General features: G+C 50.2%; 1 protein-coding gene across 4 annotated transcripts; it reads left to right on the top strand.

Annotated features, from left to right (window-relative positions):
- Positions 1–1784: 1784 nt before the first annotated feature.
- On the top strand, positions 1785–12804 carry LOC129338000 (zinc finger protein 282-like). 4 transcript variants are annotated; one of them, XM_054992041.1, is made up of 9 exons: positions 1785–1831; positions 3123–3524; positions 4713–4839; positions 7310–7423; positions 7688–7807; positions 8191–8304; positions 9433–9606; positions 11078–11476; positions 11767–12804. In XM_054992041.1, exons 2-9 carry the CDS (start codon positions 3126–3128, stop codon positions 11865–11867), a joined length of 1548 nt encoding a protein of 515 aa, XP_054848016.1. In that variant the 5' UTR covers positions 1785–1831; positions 3123–3125; the 3' UTR covers positions 11868–12804. The 4 variants fall into 4 exon arrangements, with proteins under 4 accessions (XP_054848016.1, XP_054848015.1, XP_054848013.1 ...); XM_054992040.1 differs by having other exon boundaries at positions 9478–9606; positions 11078–11856; XM_054992038.1 differs by having other exon boundaries at positions 9433–9576; positions 11078–11856.
- The last annotated feature ends 7180 nt before the right edge of the window (positions 12805–19984 follow it).

Below are 19984 nucleotides of genomic sequence, written 5' to 3'. Positions count from 1 at the left end.
TCATTTTTCAAATGCTCTAACCATCATTTTCGTTTCTCTAGCAGCCTGAGAAGCTGAGAACACAGCTGTCTTCTTAACTCTTTTCTTTGAAGCTCCCAGGAGCGACCTTGCATTGTCTGAAATGTTACAGTTATACCTTTCTGTCCTGTCTAGGCTGATGTATAAACTCCAGAAGAAATTCCCAGACCCTTTCCTGCGCAAACCTGTAGTCTAAGTGGGAGGGGGGAAATGAGTGGGTATTTAGAGCTGTACTTTCTTCAGGTTGCTATTCCTATCAAGGAAGCATGTACTGCTTAGATGCTTTCCTGCCTCTGAGTAATTCTATGGACATATATATGGAAATGATTGGATTTCTGAATAAAACCATTTAACCAAGAGCTTGGACTTCTTGTTGCAATGGTACAGGAACCTGTCTACCATATCCTGTCTCTCCTATGTCAGCCTTAGAATTGCTTATGTTCTGTTCCAGCATTTCTTCAACTCTGTATTGCTAGAGTCCAGTAGCACCTATACGTACAACTAACAAAATTGTGGTAGCATATGAGGTTTCCTGAGCCACAGCTCATTTCTTCAGATATCTGAAGACGTGAACTGTGACTCTCGAAAGCTCCTACCCTACCACTAATTTTGTTAGTTGTATAGGTGCTACTGGACTCTAGCTCTTTTCCACTTCTGCAGACAAACATGGCTACCCACCTTGATCTATCCGTATTGCTAGAACGGCTTCTGTTCTGTTCCAGCATTTCTTCAACTCTGCATTAGATTCCTGTTAACGCTATGTCTTTGTAAACTATTTATTTACCCCACGGCACTGTTTATGGAAATGTTCCTGAACTGGACTGTACTAATCTCACACTGTGTGATTCACCTTGAGCAAAACCAAATTATTCAAAAAGGCTTTTGTGTTATAGGGAGGGGTCTCGGGTGGTCTGCTAACGAGCTAGGGACCGTAGACTTCACCACTATGTTGCCTTCCGTACTATCTGTTGTTTTTATATGTGCTCCTATGTCAGCCCTAGAATTGCTTATGCTTCTTTTCAGCATTTCTTCAACTCTGTATTGGATTCTTGCTGATGTTACGTCTTTGTAAACTTGCATTTATTTCCCCTGTGGCATTGTTTATGAAATTGTCCTTGATACTGACTGCGCTACTCTCACACTGTGTAATCCGCCTTGAGTCTGAGCGAGAAAGGCGGGCTATGAATGACATAACTAGGTAAGAGATCCAGAGGAGTTAGCCGTGTTAGTCTGTGGTAGCAAAATCAAAAAGAGTCCAGTAGCACCTTTAAGACTAACCAATTTTATTGTAGCAGAAGCTTTCGAGAAGAGAACTTGATTCTCAAAAGCTTCTGCTACAATAGAATTGGTTAGTCTTAAAGGTGCTACTGGACTCTTTTTGATAACTAGGTAAGGAAATGCATAAAGCTCGCTGGCCTCTCCGGTGCCTCCGGACCAACCGGCCGCCCCTGCGGCCCAGTTCCCGCCAGGCCCGGCGCGTCCACTGGCTGCTCCGCGGAGGCCTCGAGCAAAGGCTTGTTCGCGCAGAGCCACTCGCCGGCGGGCGTCCCGCAACGCTGCCTCGGAGGGCCTCCCGGGCGTCGTCTCCCGCCGCCTTTCCCGCCAAAACGAGCCCTTCGCCTCCCCGGCCCGCAGGGGGCGCCGCCGCCGCCGGCCCTGAGGTGGGGGGAGGGAGGAGCCCCTCCCCCGCACTCGACCGGCGCCCGTGGGGGGAGGGGGCGTCGCCGCCGCCGCTGGTGCGCCTGCGCGCTTGCCTGGCTCGCGTCACGCCCTGCGCTGCCTGTGCGGAGCCTCGGCCGGGGCGCCTGTCCAGGTGAGGGGCGGGGGAGGGGCCGGGCCTGGTGGTCCCGGGGGGGCTGCGGTTGGCCTGGCCCGCCTTCGGCCCCGGCGAAGCGCCGCCTGCTTGGGTGGGGAGCTTGAGGCGCCCTGGCGCGGGGGCAGGCTCCGGGGCCCGAAGGCCTGGCCGGGGCTGGCGAAGGACAGCCGGGCGTGCTTCGTGTGGAGCCGCGGGGCCCTTCCCTGCACAGGAGGTTTGCCAGGTCCACGCCGGGAAATGCCTGGAGGCTTGGGGGGCGGAGACTCTAGCGGGCTCAGCCCTTTTCTCCCGGGGAACTGGTCGCCACGGCCCAGAGATCCGCTGTAATTCCGGGAGATCCCCAGCCACCACCTGGAGGCTGGCAACGGGGCCGCCTGACGGCCTTGGCCAAGCCTCGGCCTCCTGGGGCGCCTGCAAGGGTCTGGCCCGAGGGCGCCCCCCTGATCTCCCCCCCCCAGCTGAGGCTTGTGGCTCCCCAGACCCCCCACAGGTGGCCTGGAACCGCTTCCTTCGTGGCTTTGTGAAGGACTGGCACGTTCTCCTTGCTTTTTCAAAAGGTGTCTTACATGTTGTGCTATGGCAGCCCGAGCACAATCCGAGCCCCTGGTCAACTATCATCATAGAGCTGGAATGTACCCCAGGGGCATCTAGTCCAACCCCCTGCACAGTCCTGGAAATTCACAGCCCCCCCCCCCCCCCGTGACCCCAGAGGAAAGCAGAAAACCTTCAGGATCCCTGGCCAGTCTGGCCTGGAGGAAAATTCCTTTGGCATAACCCAGAAAGGGTTAGAGCCGAGCATTGAGAGGCAGAGGTGGTACTTGAATTGAGCCAGGTTTGAAGGGCCAGTGGCGCTTCTGCCTGCTGACTTGCTTCCGTCCGTGCTGAAATAGCTCTTGTGCAAGCAAAGGGCTCTCTTAAAAACCGGCATCTTCCTTCCGCTGAGAATAACAACAGTGGGGCAAAGTTGACAGCACCACTGTCACCTGGGGTGGCCTAGGTACATTATAAAGGTGGGAGGCTACTGAAGGAATCTATTCTGAGCCCCTGCACCACCATTAGTTTCCTGTCCCTAGACTAAATGTTCACAAAGCGCTTGCAGGTTGTGAAGAAAATTGCCTAGCTCCTGGTGCTGTTTAATCAAATGATGTAACTGCCTCTGACATTTTAGAGGATGGAGAGTGTTACGCAAACAAATGAAGATGAGGCGGGGAGAAGGATCTTTCTGAATTGCAGTAAATGTCACCTGAAATTTAAAAGGCCTTTGTGGGCTTCTCTCTTTGCAAAGCAGGCTATGGAGTGTGAGGCACAATCAAGGCCTCTTCTGCCTTTCCAGCTCCCTGGCAGCCCCAAACGGGCAGCTACACGAGAGATGCAGGTTCAGACGTCGGAGACTTCCATGTGGGCTGCAGTGGCTGCGATCCAGGCTGTAGACAAGACGGTGGATGCCCACACCGTGCGCTTGTTACGTCTGGAGGGCAGGATGGGCTCAGCGGAGAAAAAGCTGACAGGATGTCAGAAGGCCACGGTGGAAATGGAGAACCAGCTGGAGGGCAAGTGGGCTGCCTTGGGAACCTTGATGGAGGAATATGAGCAGCTGCAGAGGAGGCTGGAGAACATGGAGAATCTGCTCAGGAACCGGAACTTCTGGATCCTGAGGCTGCCCCCGGGCTCCAAGGGAGAAACCCCCAAGGTCAGACATGCCAGCTTACTGCAAGTCCAAACCCAGAGTTCTGCCCCTGTGGCCCTTGCCCCATATTCTGCCAATTCATAAATGTAATTATGCAACTGACGTATGCAAATGTGAGGTAAACTCATCTCCCTCTTCTGCCATTTGGCATGCCGCATATAGCAAGAATATAACAGTATGCATTAAACATAGATGATAAAACATTTATACCTGGTTCTATTCAGATGTGCTTACCAGGACGAAGGCCTGCCTGCCTGCCAGTTTAGGATACAGGGCAAGGATACAGGTTTACTGTCTTAAGCAGAGATTCCTGGAGAGGCCCTGAGTGTAGCCTTTCCCCCTTATGGCGCTGAACGCTGCTCTTTTCAATTTGACCGCATCGTATTTATTTGATCAACTTACTAAATGGATGGTGTACATTTTGTTAAGCCTAATCACTGTATGTTGAGACAGTTTGCTTCCTGCTGTGGTTTAGGTTTTGTCCTAGTTACAGAATAGTGGGTGGCAAAGAGAAGAAAGCAAAGAGGCAGGCAATGTTTGCAGGGGAGGGAGTTGGGACTGAGGCTGTTACGAAGGACATACCTGGAAAAAAATCTTCAGTCATCAAAGCCCGTCCTGATTCCACCCCTCGGGCATTTGGCAGATGCAGCCTTCATCTCCAAAAGCATTTATTTCACAGCCGTAAAGATTAAGAAACATTCCCATGCTGAAATAAATGAAAGCTGTGATTTTTCAGAGAATTGACGGACATGCCGCATGTCATACTGAACGCAGGATTCTGTGATTCACGTTGGCAGCAGTGCAGAACATCAAGTGGGCCGAGTCCTTCGTTTCTGTCTCCTGACACTCACGGGCAGGGTGTTCAGAAGAAAAGGCATTTCCTTCATGCTACGGGCCTAGGCAGGAAACTGCCATCTAGATACTCCCTAGAGCTTTTTGTGGACATTCAACAGGTGGCTTGTTATACAAATGTTTTAATTTCCCCAGACAGTCCCACTGTCTTGAATGGGACTGCAAGACGCCTGTGGATCTTTTGAAGCAAAATTATTGAGCTGTCTGAAAAGGGCAGCGTATGACCAAACGCTCTGCTTGTGACAAGGCCACGGGAGAGAATCCCTGACCGGCTTGCAGTACGCTGCCTTTCCAGTTTGCAGTCTGAACGGGGGGAGCGTGTCACTCTTGCTCTTTCAGGTGCCGATAACCTTTGACGATGTCTCGGTCCACTTCAACGAGCAGGAATGGGGTGACCTGGATGAGCTGCAGAAGGATCTCTACAGGGCTGTCATGAAAAGCAACTATGAGACTTTGGTCTCTCTGGGTGAGGGAGCCTCCCTTTCCTCAAATGTTTGAAATGTGATATTGACTGGGGACAGGGCTTTTTTTCAGCGGGAACGCGGTGGAATGGAGTTCCGGAACCTCTTGGAAAGGGTCACATGGCTGGTGGCCCCGCCCACTGATCTCCAGGCAGAGGGGAGTTGAGATTGCCCTCTGCACAACTCCCCTCTGTCTGGAGATCAGGGGGTGGGGCCACCAGCCATGTGACCATTTTCTCCAAGGGCAACCCACTGAGTTCCACCACCTCTTTTCCCAGAAAAAAGCCCTGATTGGGGATATGGATGTTTGTCCTCAGAGACCTGTTTAAAACCTTTGCTCAGCCTGCTTTTTGACCCCTTGATACATTTTTAACTTCTGAGGTTTCAGGAGAAGCTACTTGGAAATGTTTATTCCCTTTCAGCTCTTCCATCCTCCCCACAAATGCTTGGGTGGGGAGAGAGGAAAATAAGCCAGATGGAATGCTGCATTCTGCAGAGTGACTGATTGGTGGTGGTGGGGGGAACAGCTGTGCTAGCGCCTTAGGACTGCTGGAAACAAATGTGGAAATATCTGCTTCCTCAAGATTATGAAATAATTTGCTATTTGACTAGCTGAGCAGCTCAGTAGTTGTTGAAGGTCTTGTCTTTTTAAAAAGTTGTAATAACAGAATTGCCTTGACCTGGATAGCCCAGACAAGCCTGATCTCCTCGGATCTCAGAAGCTAAGCAGGGTACGTCTTGTTTAGTCATTGGATGGGAGACCTCCAGGGAAGTCCAGGGTCACTGTGCAGAGGCAGCGATGGCAAACTGCCTCTGAACATCCTTTGCCTTGAAAACTCCAGCAGGAGTTGCCATAAGTTGGCTACGATTTGACGTCACTTTCCAACACCACCAATAGCGGGACTAGGAAATGACTCTGTCTGCTTGGGACTTTAGGCTGCCTAGGGTAGAGGAACCCAAAGTCTGATTCAGAATAAGGCCACTCTGCATCTCGCTTACGCCTTTTTAAAATTTGTTTGGTGTTTTTAATTTTGTCCTGCTTGAGGAGCCACAGGTGCTTGTATCATATAACCAAAAACTGGAGCCCTGGCTCTTTGTGAGGCCCTTGAGGCTGTGCAGTCGTGCCTGAGCTAGCCATTGTTACAAGCCACGTTGGTTCTGTGTTGGGGGGAAAAGCAGGTTATAAACGATTTAACGATGCATTAAATAAAGTAATTTTTCCCAGAATGCAGAGCTGTCACTAAATACTTGGAGTAAATTATTAATTTTTAGTTTCTGTTCACTAATTTTATAATATAGATTGGTGGTAGAGAGTGCTCTCAAGTCATAGCTGACTCCTGGCGACTCCTGGCAGGGTTTTCATGGCAAGAGACTATCAGAAGTGGTTTGCCATTGCCTGCTTCTGCAACCCTGATCTTCACTGGAGGTCTCCCATCCAATTACTAACCAAGGCTGACCCTGTTTAGCTTCTGAGATCTGACGAGATCCCTGGTCTATCCAGGTCAGGGCATAATATGGATTACTTCTTTCAATGTAGTGTCGAAGGCTTTCACGGCTGGAGAACGATGGTTGTTGTGGGTTTTCCGGGCTGTATTGCCGTGGTCTTGGCATTGTAGTTCCTGATGTTTCGCCAGCAGCTGTGGCTGGCATCTTCAGAGGTGTAGCACCAAAAGACAGAGATCTCTCAGTGTCACAGTGAGCATGGTTTCCAGTTCTGAAAAACACCAGGCTAACAAAACACTCTGTGCTGGACAATAGCCCTGCAGAGAAGATTAGCACATCAAGCACCAATCCATATGCAAAAGAACCTCCTCAGGATACAGTGAAGCCTCCCGCCATTAGCATTCCACACCCTGGGAAACTCTTACAGGATGACTCAGCTCAACCCCACCCCTCCTGAGTAGATACAAATGACCTGCCAACATCTTTTCCACACTGTGACACTGAGAGATCTCTGTCTTTTGGTGCTACACCTCTGAAGATGCCAGCCACAGCTGCTGGCGAAACGTCAGGAACTACAATGCCAAGACCACGGCAATACAGCCCGGAAAACCCACAACAACCACACTTCTTTCAAATTCGTGTGTTTGTGTCTAAAAGAAAATAGTTTAAAGGGGGACTTCAATCCACCCCCGCTTGCAAGGCTGTGGCTGTTGGTCATCAGAGATTGGAAATGCAAGGTCAGGGTAGTGCCACCAGTGCCTCCTTATTCTTTGCTTTCCATCTTCGGGGCATGGAGCGGGGGTCACTGGGTGTGTGTGTGTGGGGGGGTAGTTGTGAATTTCCTGCACTGTGCAGGGGGTTGGACTGACCCTGAATGTCCCTTCCAATCCTATGGTTCTATCATTCCTTTTTACATATGGTTAAGTCAGTTGTATTAGTCAGGGTAGGTTTATTTATGCCTTCCTTAATTGTGTGCTCCTTATGTTAATGAATGACATATAATGACCTTGTATCCTTCTGTCCAACTAACAGACTACGCTGTTGCCAAGCCCGAAATTCTGTCCCGGATAGAGCAAGGGCAGGAGCTGTGTGAGAGAGGTCCTGGAATCGCAGTTGGGAGCAGTGTCCCTCTGGACCTTGGCACAGGTACACTGGCAGACATCTGAAGCTTGGAGCTTATCTGTTGGTAGAATTTGGAAATTAGTCGGGGACATCGAGGCTGAAGATGCGGACTTGCACCCTCGGCCTGTGGTAAGGTCCACATCTCTCTGTTCAGGACTGTGAAGGGATAGACTTGCAAGCCCCATTCCTTTGGGGTTCCAGGAGGTCTGAAAACCCCACGACCATTCCCACGGTCTTAGCTTGGTGACGCCACCCCTTTCCACAGTACTCTTTCCCTCTTCTGTGCAGACTCCCCAGTTGCTCCGGTGGACGTTTCCTTGTGGCTTAAGCAAGAGGTCGAGGCACAACCAGGTGGGAACAATGGGCCCCTCGAGGAGGCGAGAGAGTTCAGTGATGGCTCACATATGGGTGAGGATTGAATTAATGGCATTGGCTGCTCAGTCTTAAGCAAGAATGCACGTGCCTGGCTTGAAGACTGTTTCTTTCGTCAGTCTTTGGATCACTTCCTGTGCCCTCTTATGGGATTTGCTTCATGCATTTAAATCTGGCTTTCCTCTGCCTTTTGTGCTTTACCCTTTTCTTCAACTCCTTTTCCCCACCTTTCTGATGTGTACTTCGCCTACTGCTGTTTCCTTCGGCTGCAGTGCGCCCTCCTTCGCCTCAGCTTCCTGGCCTGCCAAGCAGCCCTGCTTTCGTCCCACTTCCTTGCTATGCAGCACCTTTCCCTTGGATTTTGTGTGAGACTTCTCTCTCTCAGGTAAAACAACGCACTGTGCTGTCTTCTGCCACAGGCTCCCCAATTGCTGCAACGGGTGCTTCCTCGTGGATTAAAGAAGAGGTGGAGGAGGTGCGCTTTGATCCCGGGGACTGCAGCGAAGGCGGTGCCTGCCCCAGTGCTGCCCTGGGTGAGTCTTGCATTCAGCCGCTCTCAGAACTGGATGCGGCCGAATGCTTGTTCTTGAAAAGAATGTGAGAATTCTGCAGATTCTCTCCCAAGACACGGACATGGATGCCATTTTAATCCGTGATTAGAGCTAAAATAATTCAGACGAACCAGTTACATGTTACACTCTTAATCTCCAGACAGGCTGGTCTTTCTCTTCCTCCACCCTCTTTCCCAAGTTCTGTTTCCTTGCGTTTCTGTTTTATTGCTTTCAGGGTGAAATTTCTACTGGAATGTACCTCTGCTTGACTTTAAGATATTGGTGGGACCAAGTTATCCCAGTCCTAGAGAATAATAGATATTTCCTTGTTGAGGTTACATCCTGAAAATGATGGCCATGTGCCCGCATGACGGGGATAGGCAGTTTTCCCCACAAACAAGTTACAGAGCAGCATTTTATTCAGTGGACCCTCTTTCATGTCCTGGCTGGCTTCCTTTCCCAAGACACACTGAGTTTGGGAAACAAGGCAAACGGGGGCTATGCTGGGGGCACTCTTCCATTGCTGGAAATTCATCTGCAAGTCTGTCCTTCCAGGTTGCTTAGCTGCGGTTCTCGTTCCCTCCTGACAGGTTCTGCACTTTAAGGCCTGTCTTACTTATTTTATTCGATTGATACTCCGCCCTCCCCGCATCAGCAGGCTCAGGGCGGATCTTGTCATGTTTTTAATGGCTGCCTCTGCCACTTTTGTGATGATAATTGTATTTATGATCCTAGCGAGTTTAACTGGTATAGCGTAGTTGTGTCTAAGATTTATTGTTTCCCCATCCAAAGGGCTCCAGTTAGTTGAGGGATGAGTGTCTTGTTTAACCCAATGGGCTGCTTTGGGGTTGTGGGGATTTTAAAGGTCCCCCGTCCGTCCCATCGCAGAAACTCACTTGGTCGGGTCTCTGTGCATTGTGGTTGCTCAGTCGCTGCCAGCCAAGAGCCGTCTTTTGCTCTCCCCCTTTGCATGCACAGCATGGCTTCATGCCAAGAAGTTGTGTGACCGTGGCAGGAAACAGACTCTCTCTGTAGGTTGGTAGTTGGTCCTTTACCAAACAGATGTTCAGCGAGGGCCTAAATATAGTTATGGGTTTGATTGTTCTGCAGGGAGGCAGGTGAGAGAATCTGGTGACATCTCTCCTTCCTGGACAGATTATCAAGCTGTCCCAGATGAAGACGGACCTATGGCTGGACCACAGGAAAGCCCATACGCTCAGGAGCCACTGTTCCTTGGTGAAGGCCCCAGCACTGGTAAGCAGCAGACAGGACTGCCTGGAATTGGTGAGTGTGCTGCCCTGTTTCCTCCAGAGAGCTTTGTGGTGATGCAGCTCCTGTCCTGCCCTGGCAACTGTTGTGTTCTGTCCATTGTGACCTGCTGTCCAGTCTGGAACTGGAAACCTGTTTTCTTGAGTAAAAAGAGGGGTGGGATTATTTGGTAACAAGAATGCAGTAGAATGGGGGTCTGCTACTGTGAGAAATACCTTGCAGAACAATATCGTTAGTGTAGAAGAATTCGCCTCCATGCGTTAATTCATTACAGTAACTCCCCTCCCCGCTTAAAGGTGTCTTCAATGGCTGCATGAGCTACCCCCGAGGGTTGGTCTTCATTGTGGCATTTTAAAGGCTTGGGAAACAGTGTGGTGTAGGGGTCTGGGAGACCCACGTTCAAATTGCCACTCTGCTATGGACGCTTGCTGGGTGACCTTGGGCCAGTCCACCTACTTCACAAGGTAGTTGTGAGGATCAAATGGAGAAAGGATTTGAGGGATTGTCTTACTGTCAGTCAGTCAGTCAGTCAGTCTCTTTTGTATTGTCGAAGGCTTTTTATTGTCGAAGGCTTTCACGGCCGGAGAACGATGGTAGTTGTGGGTTTTCCGGGCTGTATTGCCGTGGTCTTGGCATTGTAGTTCCTGACGTTTCGCCTCTTTTAATTTTAAGAGGGAGGGCAGGGTTGATATCAGTGCTTAGTTGTCGTGGCCCCTTCTTACATGCCTAGATTAAGGCCAGTTGTCACCTTGGGTTCAGGAAGCAATTTTCCCTAGGCCAGTTTGGCTAGAGATCCTGACGGTGTTTTGCCATCTTCTGGGCAGGGGGCACTGGGGGTGTGGGGGGAAGGGGAGGTAGTTGGGAATTCCCTGCATTGTGCAGGGGGTTGGACTAGATGACCCTGGAGGTCCCTGCCAACCCTATGATTCCGATTCTGTGACCCAGGTCAGGGCTTGGGGGAAGTCTCATAGTATAATTGTATTTCTGAGGCTCCCATTCTGTCCTTATTAGTTGGGTGTCTAAGGACTGAACTAGTGAACCTGGGTTTTTTTTTCCTCCCCAGATATCTTTATCTGTGATTCTTTGCTATTCTCTAACAGTTTTAGATGGTATAAAAATTTTGATGTTATTAAAGAAACCACTTCTAGTTTTGCGCTGTGTGAACAGGATAATTTCATGTTCACTGTTGTGAATGCGATCATGTGACTGCATCTCTGTGGGGGTTGTCTGTGTAGGTTTTCTGGGACAGATCTGCAATTAGAGCTCCGTATGAAAGCTGGGTCTCTGCTTACAGATCTATTCACAATAAATCTTTGGGAGAGCCAGTGGTTTCCACAGGATATCTGTTTTGAAAGCAGACCTATGGTTGCAAAATATTAGGCTCAGGGCTGGGGTGCTTTAGCTATCTTCGGTCCACCCCTAACATATCCAGGAAGTGCAGGCATTGCCTGGGGCCTGCTGAGTTAAGAGTTCCTTCTTTGCTTAGGTGCAGCCCCCTTTCTGACTTGGGTGGATGCTGCTGCTGGCATGGAACACAGGCTGCGCGAACAACACCGAGGACGTTTTTACGAAATGATGGAGGAGATCCTGGCTACGAAACGTGAGGACAACAACAGTTACATTAACCGTGACCGATACAGGACTTTGATCGAAGAAGTCAAAGAGGCAAAAAGGCTTCGCAGCAAAAAAGGCAAGCATTATCGCCGCCTGCGGCGCTTCAACGTCCTGAACATCGGTGCAGAAGAGAAGCTGGTAGTCCCCATCTCTCCTGGACACACCGAAGTGGTGTTCTTTGTTCAGTACGAGGATTTATTTGATATTCTGCATGAGGCGCATATTACAATTGGCCACGGGGGCCGGACCAGGATGCTGAAGGAACTTAGTCGTAAGTATAAAAATGTTACCGCTGAAGCTGTAATGACTTACTTGAAGCTCTGTGAACTTTGCCAGAAAAAGCAAAGTGGACCCAAGAAAGGTTTTGCCACAAGACCGGCATTGCACAGTCAGACGGATTCTTGTTGTCCATTTGATATACTTTATATGTAAAATGCTGATGGTGTACTGTGTCAAGGTCACTTGGCAAAACATGTTAAACATGAACTGCTAACAATTAAGCAGACTAATGCATTTTTTTTAATAATAGCCAATATTCCATGTTTTTCTGTACCTAAGCAGTGGCTGAGAATTTGCAGTCAAATGAAAATTCGTGTTTGGTGTGGTTTAATGGAAAGCCAAGGAACAGTCTAAGCCAAAATTCTGTCGAACATAAACACTGAAATTATGCTCAGCATGTGGAGAAAAGAGATCTTCTGAAAGGACAGAGTCTGAAACTGTTTTAATTCAGGCATGGAAAGTTCAGCTTATCATGCTGGTGTTTAAAGGTTAACCTCTAGAAGCAGCTGCCTTTGCTTGCCAGAAATGGTCTGGCGTCATTAAAGAGGCCTTCAGGTATCTTCTCTAGTCCTTAAGCTTCGTCAAAACAATAAGAGAAATCCATGCTTGTTTTACATAACCAGCTCTCATTAACAGAACCTGGCTGCAGAGCACTCCGCAAATCAAGAATGAGTTTTTTGAGAAAGCAATCATTCCAAAGCTGCTCAGCCTCTTCAGAAGATGAACGTATCTTCATTACTGACTCTTTTTGCAGGGTTTTGTTGTTGTTGTTTTTAAAGTACTGGCCTGAGGCCATGCATGATACACGTCCTTGTCCCCTGCACTCTTGCTTCAGTGGCCACTTTTGAAAACAGAATTTGCACTTTGGAGGGAGATCCCAAAGTTCCATTCTGTGAATGATGGCCCCTTGTCCTGGGCCGGTGACTTTCCCCTGATGGGAAGGGGTCTTGGGCCAGAGGAAGGTGCTGCCATTTCCGGAGTAGATCCAACCCAGGGGTTCTTTGAAGGAAGACCCACTGATTTCAGTTTCCAGGCACAAGGTTTTGGGGCTTTCCCCCCCGAAATGCTGAATTGGATCATGAAAATCCTCTAAAAATACAAATGTTCATTCTTCTGTCGTCGTTACCCGTGTTGTTTCGCTTCTTTGGCCTTGTTGTTTCAGGGTCATTTTTTGGATTCTCATTTCATAGATGAAATCCTGCCCTGTAGCCAGTCAGTCGGCTATGTGCCGGCATCACTGAGAGCCAGTGAAACCGCGTCAGAATGAGGGCATTGTATTGTCGAAGGCTTTCACGGCCGGAGAACGATGGTTGTTGTGGGTTTTCCGGGCTGTATTGCCGTGGTCTTGGCATTGTAGTTCCTGACGTTTCGCCAGCAGCTGTGGCTGGCATCTTCAGAGGTGTAGCACCAAAAGACAGAGATCTCTCAGTGTCACAGTGTGGAAAAGATGTAGGTCATTTGTATCTACTCAGGAGGGGTGGGGTTGAGCTGAGTCATTCTGTAAGAGTTTCCCAGGCTTGAAGGTTATGGCTACTCCAGAAATGAAATCCGAAGAGCAATCAAACCCAGGATGAATCAAACAACCAAGGAAAAACAGTCACCTACAGGAAAAGTGTTTTTGCCATATATCAAAGGAATTACTGATCAGATGGGAAAGCTTATGGAAAAGCATAACCTTCAAGCAGTATTCAGACCCACCCGAAAAATACAACAGATGCTACGATCAGCAAAAGACAGCAGAGATCCCCTCACCTCTGCAGGAGTATACCGTATACCCTGCAGCTGTGGACAAGTTTACATCGGGACCACAAAGCGTAGCATCCAGACAAGAATAAAAGAACATGAAAGACACTGCAGACTTGGACAGCCTGAAAAATCAGCTGTGGCTGAACATAGCCTAACTCAAACAGGGCACAGTATCTTATTCCAGGACACCAAAATACTGGACAACACTTCCAACTACTTTGTCAGACTGCACAGGGAAGCCATTGAAATTCACAAGCATAAGCAAAACTTCAACAGGAAAGAAGAAACCTTAAGAATGAACAGAGCATGGGCTCCGGTTCTGAAAAACACCAGGCCAACAAAACACTCCACACCCGACAATAGCCCTGCAGAGAAGATTAGCACATCAAGCACCAATCCATATGCAAAAGAACCTCCTCAGGAGACAGTGAAGCCTCCCGCCATTAGCATTCCACACCCTGGGAAACTCTTACAGAATGACTCAGCCCAACCCCACCCCTCCTGAGTAGATACAAATGACCTGCCTACATCTTTTCCACACTGTGACACTGAGAGATCTCCGTCTTTTGGTGCTACATCTCTGAAGATGCCAGCCACAGCTGCTGGCGAAACGTCAGGAACTACAATGCCAAGACCACGGCAATACAGCCCGGAAAACCCCCAACAACCAATGAGGGCATTGCCTTGGGGATCAACTTTTCGAGCAGTCTCTGCCCCCTTCCATTTACCCAAAGGAGGCTGGGTGCTTTTTGACACCACTGAGAGTGTTGTCAACCCCCTTTTAGGTCTACTGTGTGTGTTCAGTAACTGGAGTGAAGGTGTCCCTTATTTCCTGTGCAGCAAACAGATGAGCCCTTCTGCCTCTCGATGACCCCTGCGTTGGGCTCCATACACCTGTGTTACGAGACAGAGTTAGGTGCACAGCAGAGCTTCCTCCATTGTGTATCCCCGTTATTGGGGAATCCCCTCTCTTATGAAGTCTGCCAGCATCCGGCAGGGAGTCTCGCACAACCTTCCTACTTAGTTCTTTTAGCAATTTGATCCAGTTAGATTTATAGATGGTTTCAAGGTGTACTCTGATTTTATAAATGAAGTATTTATTTGGTTTTTTATATATTTAATATTAATTGAGTGATGATACTGTATTTGTATTATTTGGTTAGCCCCTTTGATTTCAAGGGGGAAAAGTGGAACATATGTTTTATATATATATATATAGAGAGAGAGAGAGAGAGAGAGAGAGAGCGAGCGCCAAGGTTTGCGATGTTGCAGTTCAAATGGCTTCCCGTGTGAGACTGAGAAATCCAGCTCTCTCCTGTTACTAGAAGCCTTAGGCTACATTCTGTCCTCACGTGAGGAATCCTGGGTGTTCTTAAAGCCTTTTGAATCCTTCACAACGGCCTCTTTGGGGTTTTGCCCAATACAGTGCCAAAAAAGTTCGTGTACTGTGCTGTGTGCCTCCAGGTGCCTCAACAATTGGCCTTGCTACAATGAATAAATGTCTGTTCAGAATCTAGTTTTGTGTTGTGCTTAACAGGAATTGTTTGTACGTTGGAAAAACTAAGCCACTGAATGACTGAACATGTGTGGTCTCTGTTATATTGTACTATGAAGCTGTTTGCTGAAAGATGACAACCTGTTAAATATGGATTAGGATTACCTTTGCTGACGTTACAGCAGTGTGAGGTGGGATGTTGGGAGGAATCTTATTAAACAATTTGCTTGAACAAGTGATACATACAAATATTCATTACTGAGAGTTACTTCAGAGTTAATTTTGAAACCAGGAAGGTTTTGCACAAGGGACTGAAAATACGTATTAACTGCAGTCTCAGCCTTCTGTCTGCAGCTGGGCTCGACAAGCAGCCAGGGTCCTTTGTACAGAGCTCCTCCCCTCACTCAGTCCGGGGCAGGATCAGGGACTGGGAAATGGCATAGCCTGGCCGCTGGAAAGAGTCCTGATGCTTGTATGACCAGCAGGAAACAGGTGGAAGGTTCACATGATCAGGCCTATCCCCCGCCCCGCCCCCCCACGAACAAAGACAGCAGCTTCCCATCCACCTGCCCATACTGCAAAGGGCCACAGGCAGGAAGCAGTTGCATCACAGAGCAACACCCGGAAACTGAGGCTCAGCAACCCACTGGAGCTCAGAACTTGGAACTCAGCTCATCCCGGCAGGGCAACGGAGCCTCGTTCTTTTTTTTTGCACCCGGAATCCAGGATTAAAAACCACAAATATGAAGTTCGATGGCCAGCTATCAGACTCCCCAGAGAGACATCCTAATCCATTTTTAAAACTGTATTTTTTCAAAGCCTACGACCGTCAGAAAATCATGAATACAATTAAAACCTAATATAAAGGAGAAGTAAAAGGTATGGCGTAAACCAGTAACAGTCAATGGCTCAAGAGCCACCTGTGGCTCTTCTGTGCACCAGTCTCCAATATGGCCCCTGCCCCATGTTCAAGGAAAGCAGGCAAGGCCATAGCCATGGCTCGTGGTTGTAAGGTGGTTCCCACTTTGAGACAGCAACTGCTGGCAGGATTGCGGGAGGGATGAGCTGCAGACCCTGGGTGAAGGATGGAGGTAGAGGGCCTGGAAGATGCAGCCAAGGTTATGGCTATATTTTGAATAGTTACATTATTATGTGGGTTTGGTGGGGTGGTGCACAGGGCACACAGTAGGCATGTGGCACTCTTGGCTTAGGGTATTTGATCATGTGGCTCTGCAAGCCACAGTGAGGACCGCTGGTGTAACTATAACCGCTGGTCTAGCCTGTTCTTAAAGCCATTTATGCTCAAGAGCATCATGCCCATCGCACCATCCAGTGGCAATGAATCCCACAGGCTTGTATGTTGCATGAATAAGCACTTCAGGCTCACCATCTGGAACCGACGTCCAAGTCAGGCACCCGTAGGCTTTTGGTGGCCCTAGCTTTACAGTGGCCAAAAGGGACGCCAGTTAAGAGGCTGCGCCTGCTTTGCTGGAAGCAGCCCACAGGCAACCCCGCCTCAGCCGCTGGGCCGCCCAGTCGGGCCTCCCGATTCTGCCAGGCGACCGGCACCTCGCGAGGGGAAGGGAAAGCATCAAAGGGAGGAGGAGGGACCAGAAAGCCCCGCCCCGTGACGTGCGCTGCCGCGATGCCCGTAGCTTTGGTGTGGGGGGGGGGGCGGTCTCAGGGGCCAACGCGCTTGCTCTGCCGCAGGTTCTTCGCGCTCCAGCCTCCTCGGGAGTAGCTCTGTCTCCCCAGCCCGGCTCCCGAGCACGGCCCGCTGGCTCTCACAGCCCGCCCCCTTCTGCTCAGCCGCTGCCCCCCTTGTCCCGGCGAGGGTGGCAGAGACTGCAGCCCTCGGGGAGGCGCCTGGGCGGGCGCTTTCGCCTCCCCCTGGACCGAGGGCTTGCCGCTTGGAGCGGGCGCCTTCCTCTCCAGCGCCTGCTTCAAAGGGGCCGGGGGGGGGGGGGCTGTTGATTCAGCCCGAGGCCACCGTTGGGGCTCCGCTCCCTCCTCCCCGCGGGAGCGAAGCAGCCCCCCGCTTCTCACCCGCACGGGCGGGAAGGGCTGCCTCTCCCAGCCGCCGCCGCCTCCTCCGCTTCCAAACTCGCACGCAGAGATGCTCCGCAGACTGTCAGGACGCGGCGGCGGGGGCTTGGAGGGGTCGGGCAGCAGAGAAGAGTCCCGGCAGCCCTGAAGAGGAGCCGGAAGGTTCCGGTCCTCCGGGACAGCCCGTGCACGGCCAGGCCCCGGCCCCGGCGGCAGAAGCGCGGCCAGGAACAAGAGGCGTCGCCGGGCCATCGCTTTCCTCGCCGCAAAGCCGCCCCGCAAGGCAGCCAGCGCTTCTGCCCCGGCGTGCGTGCACGCGCCCCGAGGCGCCCGCCCCCCTCAATCCGCGCCGCCACGGGGGCGCGCCTCAGGCCCTTGGTCAGATGCGTGTAGGAAAGGCGGCCTCTATTTCAGTGTCTCTCAATTGGTGACACTCGTGAACTGAGCAAGCAGAGGGCGGAAGCTTTTAGCCGAGGCCTTCGGAACGCTTCGATTCAAGGGCCGCCTTGCTGCCGCCGACCCTTTAAGCAGCCTGCCCCACGGGAACCAGGCCAAGAGCCCTTCTCGCTGCGCCACACCCAAGCAGTAGCTTGCAGGGCCTTCCCGAAGACCCACCCCACGGCCTGGCACTGCCAGTTGTTGTTTTAAGAGCCCCTGCCAGCTTCTCATATGACCCAAACGAAACAGGGGAGGGGGCCACGGCCCAGCGCTGCTCAACATCAAGGAAACCCAGCCTCCCAAACACGCTTCCCTGCTTTTGGGCTCAGCCCAGCCGTACCAACCATGCCTGTTCATGCCCAATAGCTGCTCTGTATTGGCCACAGGGCGAGATCCCAAATGTGCACCACCCAAGTCTCTGAACGCCCATCCATCCGTGCGTGCGTGCCTGAAGAGAAGCGGGCTTGCTTGTGATGCTGTACCAGCTCCCTCCAAGAGTCCCCCCACAGCTGCCTCTTTCTCCAGCAACCATCTGACTTGCCTTTTGCAGTCTGAGTGGCAGCCAGGCTGCAGCGTTCGATGCAACACAGGACATGCTCCTTGCACTAAAGCCACATGCCGCAGGGAAGCTGGGCGTTGCCAACGAGCTGCAAAGCCCAACTCCAGTCACTGACACTTGCAGGCAAAGCCTTCTGTCGGCATAACCACTGCTTATTTCAGCCACTACTCTGACCTACAGCAAGCATCCAGAAAGGTGGTCAACCTCTGACAGCCAGAAAGGGGGAGGGAGGCAGAGCACTTTTCCCCTTCCCAAAGTCGGAGGGAAGGGATAAGGGAGCAGGGTGGAATAAGGGGGGAGGCGGGAAAGACAACCTAAAATATGCAGATCACCTTCATCTCCATCCTCCACACATTTCCAGCGCTTTTGTCTTTTCCAAACAATCTGCAATGCCATAACTACTTAGAAAATATTAAAAAGGGACTAAAGTCAATCAGAACACCCAGCCCTCCACAACACATGCAGAGATGAGTATCAGCCTTGGATCACACTGCAAAGACCCTTTTTGGCAAAAAGAACATGCCACATTCGAATAATAAAAAAACATGGAGAGTGACTGAGCTGCCACACTGCAGCCAGGGAGAGAGAGTTCTAGCCCCATTTGAGGGAGGGAAGAAACCCAGCAATGGATTATATACAGCAGTCAGCTACAATGCTTGTCCCTCCCGTCCCCTGCTTCACACCAGAGGCAGCCAAAGCAACGAAACCAAGAGGGCTGGGGTTGGAGCACCTTCTTCATGAGGAAAGGGCTCAACACTCCGGAGCTATTTATTCTGGGGGGAAGGCAGCTATGGGGGCGGGGGAGGGAACACACGCAAGGGCACAAGACGGAGGCTTATAAAATTATGCTCACAGTGAATAAAGGAAGCTTTCCCCTCCCTCTCCCGTACCACGCCACGGCACTAAGTGAAACACTAAGCTGGAAGGTACACCAGTGGCCATCTAGTCCAGCCCCTTGCACAATGCTGTCTCCCCGCTCACCTGCCTCAGTGACCCCTGCTCTATGTCAGCAAGACCCCCTGGACAATCTGGCCTGGAGGAAAAGTCCTGACCTCCAAGTGGCGAACAGCGTTACCCTGGACATGTGAGAAACGGCCCACGAGAGCCAAGCACTGGCTCGTCCCTTCAGGCACGCCCCCCCCCCTCTCGATCTGCGTACATTCATATTAAGTCAGAGAATCATCATAGCTGTCAGGTGACCATTTGGCCTCTTTTTAAATACCTCCAAGGAAGGAGCACCCCCCACCCCCCAAGGAAGCCCGTCCCACCGAGGAACCGCTCCAATGGTCAGGAAGCTCTTCCTAATGTTTAGCTGAAAACTCTTTCCCTTCCATTTTAACCCTTTGTTTCTGGACCAGCCCACTGGGGCAACAGAAAACAACTCTGCTCCATCCTCCATCTGACAGCCCTTCAAATGCTATCCCTATCACCTCCTCTCCAGGCTAAACATATCCAGCTCCTTCATCCTTTCCTCACAGGACTTGGTCTCCAGACCCCTCACCATCTTCGTTGCCCTCCTCTGGACACGTTCCAGCTTGTCAACATCCAAGCTTGTCCACGGATAGCCACATTTTGGAAAGAAATATTGGAAGTAATAAAACAGATTACGAGTTACGATATTCCATTATCGCCTTCAATTATATTTCTAGACCCATGGAATATTCCGCAGATCCCAAAAGCTATCAGGAATCTTATAGCAATTTTTTTAGTTGCAGCGAAATCAGCGACAGCTTCAGTCTGGAAACTAAAGAAAGTGCCAACTAAAGAGATGTGGCTCTCTAAGATATGGGACCATTTCATCCTGGATAAAATTGATGACAGTATCCTCAATGCTGAACGCTTTCCTGCCAGGTCTAATTTCTATGACAAATGGTTCCCTTTTCTTGAATTTATAGACATGCATGATTTACATCCCAAAATAAGAATTGCTCAGACGTTGACTCAGTTTTCTGATATTTGGTAATATTATGTATGCTTTGTTTAAAAGTTATTGTAATGTTCATATTCTTCAAAACTTGTAAACTATTGTTGATTAGTTGTTGCGTTACAGTTGATGTTCATCGTTGATTTCTATTTGTTGTATGTTATAAAGCTTAATTAAAAAAATTACTTATTAAAAAAAAAAAGAGAGAGAAAAAAAAACATCCAAGCTCATGGGCAATCGATTCAGGGTGGACCCAAAAAAGCACGGCTCTACTCAACGCATAATTAAATTG

Source organism: Eublepharis macularius, chromosome 11 (assembly GCF_028583425.1).
Source record: "Eublepharis macularius isolate TG4126 chromosome 11, MPM_Emac_v1.0, whole genome shotgun sequence".
NCBI lineage: Eukaryota > Metazoa > Chordata > Lepidosauria > Squamata > Eublepharidae > Eublepharis > Eublepharis macularius.
The sequence above is the reverse complement of the archived record's forward strand: the minus strand, read 5'-3'. Positions and strand labels throughout refer to the sequence as shown.

Excerpts from the sequence above, each read along its gene's own strand:
- LOC129338000 (XM_054992037.1), top strand. The coding sequence starts at position 3,126 with ATGGAGTGTGAGGCACAATCAAGGCCTCTTCTGCCTTTCCAGCTCCCT. Across the intron at positions 4,840-7,309 it reads TGAGACTTTGGTCTCTCTGG|ACTACGCTGTTGCCAAGCCC; the intron begins GTGAGGGAGCCT and ends TCCAACTAACAG. Across the intron at positions 8,305-9,432 it reads CTGCCCCAGTGCTGCCCTGG|GGAGGCAGGTGAGAGAATCT; the intron begins GTGAGTCTTGCA and ends ATTGTTCTGCAG.